The sequence below is a fragment of the Pieris brassicae genome, chromosome 5 (genome assembly GCF_905147105.1).
Source record: "Pieris brassicae chromosome 5, ilPieBrab1.1, whole genome shotgun sequence".
Lineage (NCBI taxonomy): Eukaryota > Metazoa > Arthropoda > Insecta > Lepidoptera > Pieridae > Pieris > Pieris brassicae.
In genome coordinates, this window is record NC_059669.1 from 14525826 (window position 1) to 14537641 (window position 11816).

An 11816-nucleotide genomic window follows, 5' to 3' on the forward strand; every position below is an offset into this window, starting at 1 on the left:
TCCAAGTTTAATTAATAAATTATCATTATCCACAGATTGCAGCCGAGGTATCTGCTCCTCTAGCGAAGACAGATGAAATAGTCCTCGTTGGAGACAATGGGGCAACTGGGGAAATGGCCCGATTAGCTGGAGGCATTCCACCCGCAGTACGAACACTTACTGGCCTGGATATCAACCAGGTGTTGAAGAGACTTCATCCGAGTGGACCAGGTTTGTACCAGCGTATAGCAATTTCGCATATTCCTTAATAGTCGTGCAGGCTTACCCTGTAACTTTTCTAGCTATTTCAATATTCAGTTGTCGTACCATGTGATTTTGCGTCATTATATACAGATATTAAAAGGAATACAACGAAATTTGACAGATGACATTTAAATTATTTATGCTAATTCCGTTCAAGTTTTAAACCATTAACAATCAGGTCTTTTAGAGTAACTTCAAAGATTAGGCTGGCGTTTCTTAGTTCGACTTTTCTTCTCTAGCATCAATAAAACTATTTTTTGTAAGACAATTTTAACAGTACTTTAGGTAAAATGGTGACTTAGACTCGTTTATGAAACGGTAATTGTGATTTATGTTTTTGGAATTTATAAACTATAGAAACGCGGTTGCATTTTGTTTTTAAATTTCAATGGGATTTGTGTGTCTTAACATCCCCATCGCAGGAGGATGCGCCGAAACTCACTATAATATGATTATATGGACTTATCTGCTGTCTTTTGTCCACTATAGCGTATCAATAGAGATTCGCTAGCTTAATGGATTCCTAAATAATTTTTAATGAATATTTGCTATTTCTTTCTTTTCCAGACGCGTCTCCATTGGCAGCAGCCAGTAAGAAGAAAGAAGTTGCGGCTTGCTAAAACTTTTCGTATGTCTAAACAGCACAAAGCATTTTTATTTATTTAGTGATTCTCGTACAAAATAATAGCACAGTATTAAATACTATGATTTCGAATATTATAATTCCATTTATTGTGCTGAGCGTGAAATTTTATTTTTAATTTCTTTCTGTTAATATTTTAAAGGTAAAATATGAATCACTATAAACTCAAAATAACTTTATTCATATAAGTAAAAATATATGCTTTTTCCTTTCTTGGCCTGCACAGAAATGTTATATTGATTTTAAATTTACATTATACCAGTTAACAAGTCAAAGGTGTAAAGGCAAGAAGAACTAGCAAGAAACACTCCGCTACTCTTGTTAATAGATAAGTTTTGAGTCATACAAATTGTTTGTAAGGCAGAGCCATCCATATACGTGAGTATGTATTTATAATGAATACTCAAAGTATTTTTTTACTGTGAAAATATCTTATGTTGATTCGATTTAGAAACTTATAGTAGATTAAAAAAAAATATTTTTTTATATATGAAAAATTCGATAACATTTTTTTGAATTCACGCTTGGCACACTTAAGCAGTCTTTAATAGAACAAATTATTTTTATACAATTTATATTCTTAATATATTTTTCTCGTAGCTCTTAGATACTGTATATGAACCAGTAGATTTTGTACTGTTATCTAAAGTGTTCTTAAGGCACTGCCTTTAAAATCGAATATTACTATCACAGTGTGTTTATGGATTTTGAATTGTCCTAGTGCCCGTAACATATCAGGCCCGGTAGATCAGTATTTGCTGTTGATAACGAATTCCGTTTCTACCGAGTCAAATAAGTGTGAGGCGTTGACGTTGACGTTGAGAATTATTTCTTGAAATAAAGAGGTGTAATCAGAAACGGCGACGCTGCTCTGTAACTATAGCCATAGCAATAGCGATCTCAATATTGTGGACTTACACTTTGAAAACATCCCATTAGCTAATGCAGGTGACAGAATAATGGCGGTTTAAAAATATTAGTAGCTTTACTTGACTCATACTCCGTAAGGGAGTTTCAGGGTCAAGACGCTCTAAGTGTGACCCTTATGTCAAAAATTAATTTTGTCATACGGAAGACATAGTTCGGGCTAAGTCTTGACACTGTCTCGACCTGAAGTCCCGTCAGCTCAGAATATTCTATCGATTATTTAAAGTACAGAGCCAATCCTTGCACAGTCTAGCGCCATTTTAAGTCTGTGTCCCGAAATGGCGTCGTTAAACGAAATGGCGTCGCGAAATTGATTCTCTCTATTTCAATGAATTTCTACGATTAGTTGTGTGTTATTTGTGCCATATATTTATGAAATGTGTAATTTTCGTAATAAATTGACTATATATTGAACAATGTATTTTATTTATCAAATTATTTGGTATTACGTTGCTTGAAATAGTATGGAGTTGTTTAAATATAGCGTGTAGTGATGAAAGATATATTCAATTATATTTAGCTATAGCAACACAGTGAGGAAATGTCAGCATTGAAGGTACACTGCCACAGGGACCAAACCATTTTCTAGTTTACTATTATCTATTTATTATTACTATTACTATGCAGGTTAAGAATATTGTAAATATTATGTATTAGTATATTATTATTTAAATCGTTTTTATTAGATTAATACGACTTAGAAGATGATCAATCCCACCGTTAATTTGTTAAATAGCATAGTTGGGACGGGATACTTGATATTGAGCTAGCCGACCCAACAGGCATTGTCTTGAACACGTCTTACATACAAAAAAACTTGAATACACAAAATTTCATAAATAACGGCCCGTTTAGCAGTTTATTTACAAACAAACATACAGAAAATTTTATATAAAGATTTAAAAGTTAAATTTTTTAAATGGGAGGTACTGATAATGAAACACGATGACAAACTTAAATAATTTATTTGTTAATACGATTTCTTCATAATTCACTATGCGTTGAGATGGGGATTCTGAAGCTCGCCACGAATGTTGGTCTTCATAAGCTAGAAAAGAAACAATTTTAAAATAGCTATAATTAAGTTTTTTGTCCAGTGTCCAGGTGACACAGAATAAAGTGTTGACGCAAAGATTGACTGATGTGTCAATACATTGGTATTGACATATTGACGTACGGGAGCCTTGTCTGAGTTACCCTGACACTTATCATACCGGAAAGGTGACAGAGCCAGTTTCATTGTGTTTTCTTATTTACTTTTCAAGACTTGTGCACTTGCCTTTATAGAAAAGTCTTTTTGGCTAATTTCCTCACGATGTTTTCTTTCTCTACGAGCACGTGTTAACTGCGTGCAGTTTATGTTTCCACTACACTGACATAAAGCCCAAGTTCGTATGAGGAACTAAAACTGATCAACATAACTAAGATACTCTTATGAATTATCAAGTATGTAATTTTTCTAAACAGTTTTTATAACTACCTCGATCTGTTGTTGGTAATTAAGTTCAGTCTTGCTGAGAACGTAAGACAGCTTGGCAAGTGCTGCCTCCGATGTCATGTCGAATGCTGGGACCACGCCGCACTCTATTAACAGCTGAAAATAAATTTTATAGGAGCCATTACTAACTGTTAGTTTATTTGCCTTAACATTTTGTTAAGATGATCGCAAGCGGAGTCACTTGTGTATATACACCTTAATGTATCCAACATTATTTGTCTAGTGAGAAACAAGACGGGATCTACAGTTGGCCTACTATCTACTTAAAGTCTTGTAGTGTGAAACCCAAGAATTCTTCAACTCGGTTTTTTTTGTACCTAGGTAATATCCGGTTTGATAATAAAATCAAAATATAGGCGCCTTAATGTTTCATAAACATATTGTAGATAAATGTTACTTCATATTGTTAAATATATACGTATAGTAGTTACAATTTGACAGTTTCGAATGGTGAACTTACAAGTCCGGTTTCATACAACGGCTTCCCATGAACCATTCCATTAACGCACTGCGTCACATTGACCACCAAAACCTGGTTTTTGACAGCTCTCTCAATCTCTCTGTAGATCTCTTTGCGTTTAATTGGGATGTTTCCATTACCGTATGTCTCTAAGACCACACCTAAAAAAGCAATTTTGTTAAAAATTATGATATTGATTGGGGCTTTTAAACACTTATAGTTTCTATTGAAAGTATAATAAGGAGAGAGCCTTTTCCTAGTCTCACCGGAGGAACTAATTGAAAGTTCCGACAGAAGAATGCTTTATCCGTCAGAGATAAAGAATTTCGAGGATTCGAGCTTATCAATCTGGTCAATTTTTAATCTTAAAGGTCACGCCACTCAGCTCCATCTCACATATTCATACAAATTATGGGTGTATAGAGCTGTCATCAAAGTTTCTTTCCGACCATAATTTTCCGGTAAGTGGGAGACAAGAAATTTTCCTCCTGGCATTTGTACAGGAAGATATATTTACGGATTATTAAGAAAAACCTGAACAAAAAATTGGAATCTATTTCAAGTAGTTCTATGCCTTCCAAAAAAATAACGTATTTGTGTCTAACGCAAGCCTTCCTGACGATGTTTTCTTTTACCGTTCGAGTAAAATGCGCATAATAAAGAAAAGTAAATTTTTCCTTAAAGCTTAAATTTCGCTTTAAAACTAGAACCGGGTAAGGTACTAACCGAGTCACCTATTAGAATTAACAGTTTCAATTACTTTAAATCATCATTGTATTTAATATATAACAATAAACTGATTTTTGATACCTTTCATTCCTTCAAACACTCTCCTAATAATATCTGCAGTGATGGTTGGAGTTACTTTTAATATATAGACGTCAGTGCAGAGCTTGTCGTGTAAGATACAGTCATTTGGTACAGATCCACGAGGATGGATAAGCATTTTAGGGTCTACATCAATAGTTGTTTTGGCTTCTAATAGAGGAGGGAAATTCGGTGTGTCGAAAGCGTAGATCTTTGTATTGGAGACTTTCTTGACTCTAAAAAAAAAGATATGTCATAATTCTTGGAGTTGATATGTAACGTCATTATCTATATTATATTGCACTACGATACGATACGTGTACTAGCAGAGCGAATGAAAGAAAAAGATTCGGAAATTTACTAAATCGTAAAAGAAAAGTAAAGAAAAATTTTGTAGACAGGCTTGAGCTTAGAGACTTATGAAATTATGAAAAAATTATGTGGTAATGCTTGATTATTAGAATTACCTGGTTCCTCTGAACAACTTGGCTCCAAAGAAAACTGTTACTTCTGGGATGTACTGTGTAGCAGCAATAAGTATAGCACATAAGATGTTGTTGTTACCATCACTTCGTGGTTGGAAAATTGGGACCTAATTAAATAAAAAAAAACTTATTTTTGGTTTTTGCGAAACTTAATTAGAGTACTTTATTGTCTGGTTTGACAATACACTACTCTAATTAAATATTGACACAATAATATATAGGCATATATTTTTACAATCTCCAAGTGTTATCTAAGAAGAGATCTTGCTGACATTTAGTTATTCTTGTATTTGAATTTCACTGTAGCCCATATGTTGCTACTCTATTGGCTAATTATATGTTAAATATAGATGCATAGTTTTTACCTGAGCTCCGGTAAGAACAACGGTTTTTCCAACAGATTCTAACATAAAGGAGAGAATTGATGCACCATACGCTGTGGTGTCAGTACCATGAAGGACTACAAATCCGTCGTAATCGTGGTAGTATTTCTGAAAAATAAATAATGTTCTATGTCACACAGTTTTACTTGACTAAGGGTATTTTATTCCCTAGGCCCACAGTGCTTCACCATCGCCCATCGCCATTCGTCTCGATCAGGCTCTTAATAATGGAAAAACAACGAGGCATTAATTGAATATTTTTAAAAGCATTAAACTCTTGTTTCAATGTAAGTAACCGATGTTTTTGACGTACTTGAATTTGAAAAAAAAAACTTTACGAGATATATTCTTAAAATATGACAATGATATTAAAATATGAAGCATATAATAAATTAAAAACGTTAATGTTACCTTAATATCCCTAGCCATAGTGATCCAGTCGTCTGTCGTAAAGTCTGATGAATCTTTCAGCTCTTCATATTCTAAGATCTTGTAAAGAATCTTCTGATCTGTGTCTTTACCGTCTAAAAATTATCGTAGAATTAGCAAAATCGTTTTATTATAAACTTCCTCACATGCTTAACTTTTAATAGAAAAGATTAGAAAGAATTACGTAGATTATCCATCCATTAAGTAATTCAATCGCATCAGTTATCTGATGTTGGTTCTTATAAACATTTTATAAGGATTATGAAAATATCATTACCATCACATTACCTAGGCGAGTGACACAGGTCACAGGGCCTTACGAGATATAAATTCTAATCATAATCATGTTTTACTTGTTTCATGTATTCAAATTTATTCAAACTAGATCTATTATATAATAAATTATTATATAATTTATTCAACCATTTACCGATAAAATGATGTTAATACCAAGGTTAAATATATTTTTAAAAAGTGCTCAGTCATTGCCAGGCAAATAAGTAAGCCAGTTAGATGTGTAGACGTTTTTTCATACGTCTATTGATTTGTAACCAAAAAAACTTCGTTGGATTCTTGTACAAGTGAAAATCAATTAATAATTATGAAACTATAACTATTAATACACATTGTTGTATAATTAGTGAAGATTGAAATAAAAATAAGTATTAGACAAAATTTTAAATGTTATCGAGCTTTAAATGTAAAGTCATCGTTAGTCGTCAATTCGGACTTCATTTGTAGGCAATCATTTAAACGAATGTAAGGATATGCGATTGAGAAGGAAATCTCCAACTTTTGTTACTCACTAAACGTTTGTGATTCTCACGGGTCTCCCTACAACAGTTGCGCTAAGGAAAGCTATAGACCGCACAAACTGGAGAGATATCACTAGCAGGGCAGCAGACAAGACCTTCAGAATGAAAAAATCTTTGTGGCCAATTAGAATTTAGATGTTAATGTTGTACCGCAATCCTAATAGGGCAACGCTGATTGAGAGAACAATATCGAAATTACAAACGTCGAGATAGCTAGCGTTGTTCATTTGTTTATTCGATTCTCTAAACATCCACATAGCTACGAAAGACAATAGCTTTTTATTGTAAGACTACAATTTATTAACTCCTGGTACTCGATAAATTTTTATACCAGTTTTTGACAGCTCGATAGCATATAATTTGCTTGGATGCGAACGATGTATCTGGGGGTTTCTTTAAGTTTGTAGATATGGTATTATAAGTAGCTATTAGGGGACTATGCATCCCAAATTAAACTGCTATCAAGCTATGAGAACCCAGAGGTGATAGTTAAAATGAACACGACACGCATGGAATGAAGACGTTAATCAACCGAAATCATAGTTAACAACCATTAAGTACCCAAGAAAGTAGTTTTCATATCGAAATATGTATTCATATGTTAGTTACTTTTGCACAGACAGGTTTTCCATAATTTTATTTACTGGGTCTGAGACTTGGGTCTCTATGAGTAAGATTCAGAAACAAGGCTTAGCAATTATTACTCTCGTATGTCGAAATCCAACATTATGAATTACAACACGCGAAGAAATTCATAGAACTGCACCGGATGCTACTCAACATTTTTCTCGATAATGTGATGGATGATATTATAGTTAACAACTTACTTTAGTTATTTATAGAAATTAATTACCTGGTAATACAAGGTAGTCTTGTTTGTCTGTTTTAGCGAGATTTTTCTCCCAATATTCATTGTCGTGTAGCTGGGTTAGTTTTCTAATAACTCTATTTTCAATGTTCTTCTGTGGAACCAGTACTGAAATATTTCAATTGAATAAATATACGTGCGGATTTTGTTTATGCTAACCTATTTTAATTAATCAAAAAATAATTTGAACCCCCTTTTTATTATGAAGCTTTTGATCTGCGTAGTATAAACATATAGAAATAACTGTATTAAATAATTAACGAAACACCTTCTTCAAGTTTACATGTTCACACGTGTTTTGCATAACATATTTTCATAAGTATTTGATTCTACTCATTTTAACATGTATTATTTGAGAGCAAAAATAAAATAAATTCATTCATTGAAAAACACTCACCGCCTTTTTCATTCTTTAACATTCCAAAAGTACCACCAGTGTAAATAACCAATACTCTTCTTTCTTGAACCATGTTTATTTCTCTTAAATTACAACGACAACGTGTTTCGCGCGACTCAGCTGTCAAACTAGTAATGATATAATGCCCCAGTTACTTAAATATCAGATGTGTTAACTCACTGAATGCTTATCAGTTGCTTATCGGATGGAGCGTATCTACGCTTTATTGAGGAATACATAAACACGATATAATTTGCATGATATTTCATTTTGTTATTGTATTGCGTAATAGCGTATGGTAGGGAATGTGCTAATGAGATGTGCTTAGTAAACATGGATGTATACTTAAACTAATAAACTGTGTTTTATATAACAAAGAAAACATATCTTTGTGAGTACATTCTGATACAAAAATTCAGATACAAAAAGGCAAATAATCGTGATTCAAAACAAAACTACAAAAATGTATTGATTAAAACGAAAGTAATACCGTGATCTGGCATTATTAATTTGTACTCTGATCTCATCATTATTATTGTAAAAATACTACAAGTTATTACGTCCAATGAGCCTAGCACTAATATTATAACGCGCAAGATAAGACTTCAAAGTACAACAACAGATTTCGGAAAACAGATAACATCTATAGCTAATAAACGATGCTTTTTGGACATATATATAAATAGCTGCAATGATACTGATCTTCTGAAAGATGAATTAAATAGAAGAAGTCGAATTAAAGCTTGCGGCAGAAAAAATATAATTTGCCTGTAGTTTCTGCCCTTCTACGTACAGACTAAGCGTATTATAAAAGAAATTTCACCAAATACTGAAAACCACAATCAATATCAAGGAGACAACAAAAGATATTTTACAAAACGATGTCATGACTTTAATCGTCAAACAATAGAAAATCAACCCAAAATAATAATATTTGGGCATTAACAACTTGTGGCCTGACACAAGTTAATAAAATAAAAATAAACATGAAAAATGACTATTACAATACTACTTCGTGTATTAGCCTCAAGCAATGAGTGCACGTTAAGTAGTTACATTAGTGAAATTTATACGTCCATTATTAATCCCAAAGAGTTTATAATATTAATAATATGTGCAAACGATAAACCTTCTTTTATCTTCATCTTACAATTGTGTTTATAAAAGTGCAAAAGGTGTTTATAAAGAATATACAATATATTCATTTAAATGTAAAATTAATTAAGTTTCATCTAGAATCCATATCTTACTATAAATATTGCCACTACTTAAAAATACGCCACTTGAAGGACAATAAAAACAAAACTTATGTGATAAACACGGAAATTAATTCAAAGTCAAAGCCCTACGACGGTCTTCGACGAATATAAGACGCACGGTCTTAATAAAAACAATTTAAAATACAAGGGAAGACTACTCTAGCTTACCAATACCTCTCCAATTCCAATATTGTGGTGTTGAAATAAGTAAATACAACTTAATAAAAATATGTATATACCGGACAGTACTAGCTACGAATATGTACGATCTTGGATGTAACAACTTTTTTCTATAATTTAAAACAACTTTTAAGTAATATATGCAGGAAACGCAACAAAAAACTAATATTATGTGGAGACTGGAACAAGAAATATCCAATAATAGAAATAATCAAAGTTCTCTCGAACTTCTTCTCTATCCTTCAAAATAATAATTTACAAAATAATATAAAACTCCTGCTTAGACTTAATAAAAAGTAACATAGATGACACACAATGAAACCTCTTATTATTCTATCTACTATTACTTAGCACTTTTAGACCATGATAACGCACAATCCCAATCGAAAATAAACGAAAATTTTAAAGATATTTCAAGGTTTATATACAGCCGAGAGAACGTATACATCTCCCACACAACAAACGAAGCATTCGACAGCTTCTATGATACAATGACTTTATTTTATAATTTATGTTTTCCAATCGTAAAATTAAATATCCATTCAAACATAGTTGCCACAGCGTAAAAAATCTTGTATACGAAAAACCTTATACCTAAAATATCCTTTAAATAAACACACATACATAAATTGCGCAAAAATCAATCAACACATACGTGACTTGACATTTTATACAGAATTAGATGCAAAAAATATCGATAATAAAAGACATGAATCACCACATAAAATATGCAACCTAGGTAATTAGCATTAACTTAGTTTAAGCTATTCACTAGTATTGTAGAAAATTATTCAACATAATATTACTTATTAGCCATTATAATTGATTGTATGATTGTATGATGATTGTAGTTCATGTAAAGTGGCACTATTTTTTAAACTTTATACTAGGAAAACAAAAAAATTATGACTATTTTACCTCACAGCCTACTAGAAATAAAACAAATAATATGGCAAAATCCAAAATTCTAATCCCTCTAAATCACAAAAAAAATAACACTTAAAAATAAATCAGTCGTACTACAACCAATTTAGGTCTGAGCCTCACATTTCTGTATTTGTTTCATGATCCTTTGTTAATCCAATAATTTTTAACACTTAACACTGGATAAATTTTGTAATTGGAGAGCACATTGAAAAATTACAGAATAAACAAGACAACTCCATTTATGTGTTAAAACGACTACGGGAAACTGTTAACCATGATACGGTTTTAGCTGCATTCATCCATACTTAGATATGGAATTATAAAAATATAAATGAAAACAATGGCACTCCAACCTCTTTAGGTCTTGGCTTCAGATTTCTGTATTTATTTCATGATCATTAGTTAATCTATTAGGCAAGTAAGTGATCAGCCCTCTGTGCCTGACGCACGCCGTCAACTTTTTAGGTCTAAGCAAGCTCGAGGGAATCTTAAATGCGCACATAGAAAGAAAGTCCGTTGGTGCACAGCCGGGGCTCGAACCTACGACCTCAGGGATTAGAGTCGCATACTGAATCTACTAGGCCAACACTGCTCTAGATATTGAATTATAGGTTGGGGAAATTTAGTGGAAATAAATAATAAGGCTCAAAAAAATTATTTTAGAGCAATTTGTGGAGCATCTAGAGAGATGTACCTTACCTTACCGTACCTTTGTACCGTACCGTATTTTATCTCTTCCCTATAGAAATCAGAAATACCCTTATTCGTTCACAAAAACATATATATTTTAAATTAGGACTTGTATAGGAAAACAACTTTTGCATGACAATCGAGGTATATAATTAACAAAAAACATTCTAAGCTCTTCCTACGAGTGTTTTTAAAAATCGACTTAATGGAAATTAACTTTTGGAAAAAATGTATTTTGCTATTAATAATGATTTGCGCGAAACATTATAATTAACACGATTTTGATAATGTAATAATGTATTTTAATAACGTGATGATTTAGTGATAAAATAATATGACAATTAACTAACGAGAATTAACTCATAATGTAATTGTAACTTCTATTCTACCTTTTAAGATAAATTTGAACACTATAATGTGCGGCAGAATATGCGAAGATTGTACCACCATCACATTTTTGTATCATATTCTTCCTAATAAATTATTATATAATATGAGATAGTGTTATCATTATGTATTAAATATAAATATTGTTGATGATAAATAGCCTCATCAGCGTGACTACGGTGTTCTTGAGTTGTCGCTTCTTGCGAATTCGTCAATAGTGTAATTTTATTTATTTATTTCGATAATTTTACGACTTAAACTTTGAGGAATATTACAAACATTCAAATTAAAAAAAGGCTTTTTATAAGTTGTTGTTCACACTTATTATTTATTATATTAAATTGTATATTATCACTTTTGCTTCTTTTTTTATTGCACTTCTCCGTGTTAGTTTTAGCACGGTTTACCTGTAGTTGCG

At 32.1% G+C, this 11816-nt stretch overlaps 2 protein-coding genes across 4 annotated transcripts in view; one reads left to right on the forward strand and one right to left on the reverse strand.

The window, feature by feature from the left end:
- Positions 1–2221, forward strand: part of LOC123709392 (flotillin-2) — a 158305-nt gene extending 156084 nt beyond the window's left edge. For all 3 annotated transcript variants that reach the window (XM_045660695.1, XM_045660696.1, XM_045660697.1), the window contains 2 exons: positions 36–210; positions 811–2221. In XM_045660695.1, coding sequence (XP_045516651.1) covers positions 36–210; positions 811–863 — 228 coding nt within the window. In that variant the 3' untranslated portion in view covers positions 864–2221. The remainder of the gene's footprint in view (positions 1–35; positions 211–810) is intronic.
- Positions 2222–2762: 541 nt separating this feature from the next.
- Positions 2763–8113, reverse strand: LOC123710232 (L-asparaginase-like). The gene is made up of 9 exons (XM_045662005.1): positions 7956–8113; positions 7544–7666; positions 5858–5970; positions 5429–5554; positions 5046–5170; positions 4582–4814; positions 3772–3932; positions 3294–3407; positions 2763–2861 (listed from the first exon to the last, which is right to left on the reverse strand). The coding sequence occupies exons 1-9, from the start codon at positions 8026–8028 to the stop codon at positions 2808–2810; spliced, it is 1122 nt and encodes a 373-aa protein (XP_045517961.1). The 5' UTR covers positions 8029–8113; the 3' UTR covers positions 2763–2807.
- Between the last annotated feature and the right edge of the window lie 3703 nt (positions 8114–11816).

Bases quoted from the DNA above. Each gene is read 5' to 3' on its own strand.
- LOC123710232 (XM_045662005.1), bottom strand. From the start codon at position 8,028: ATGGTTCAAGAAAGAAGAGTATTGGTTATTTACACTGGTGGTACTTTT. The intron at 7,667-7,955 runs GTGAGTGTTTTT...GAAATATTTCAG, and splicing joins GTTAAAGAATGAAAAAGGCG to TACTGGTTCCACAGAAGAAC. The intron at 3,933-4,581 runs GTATCAAAAATC...TTGCTTTTTTAG, and splicing joins AGTGTTTGAAGGAATGAAAG to GTGTGGTCTTAGAGACATAC.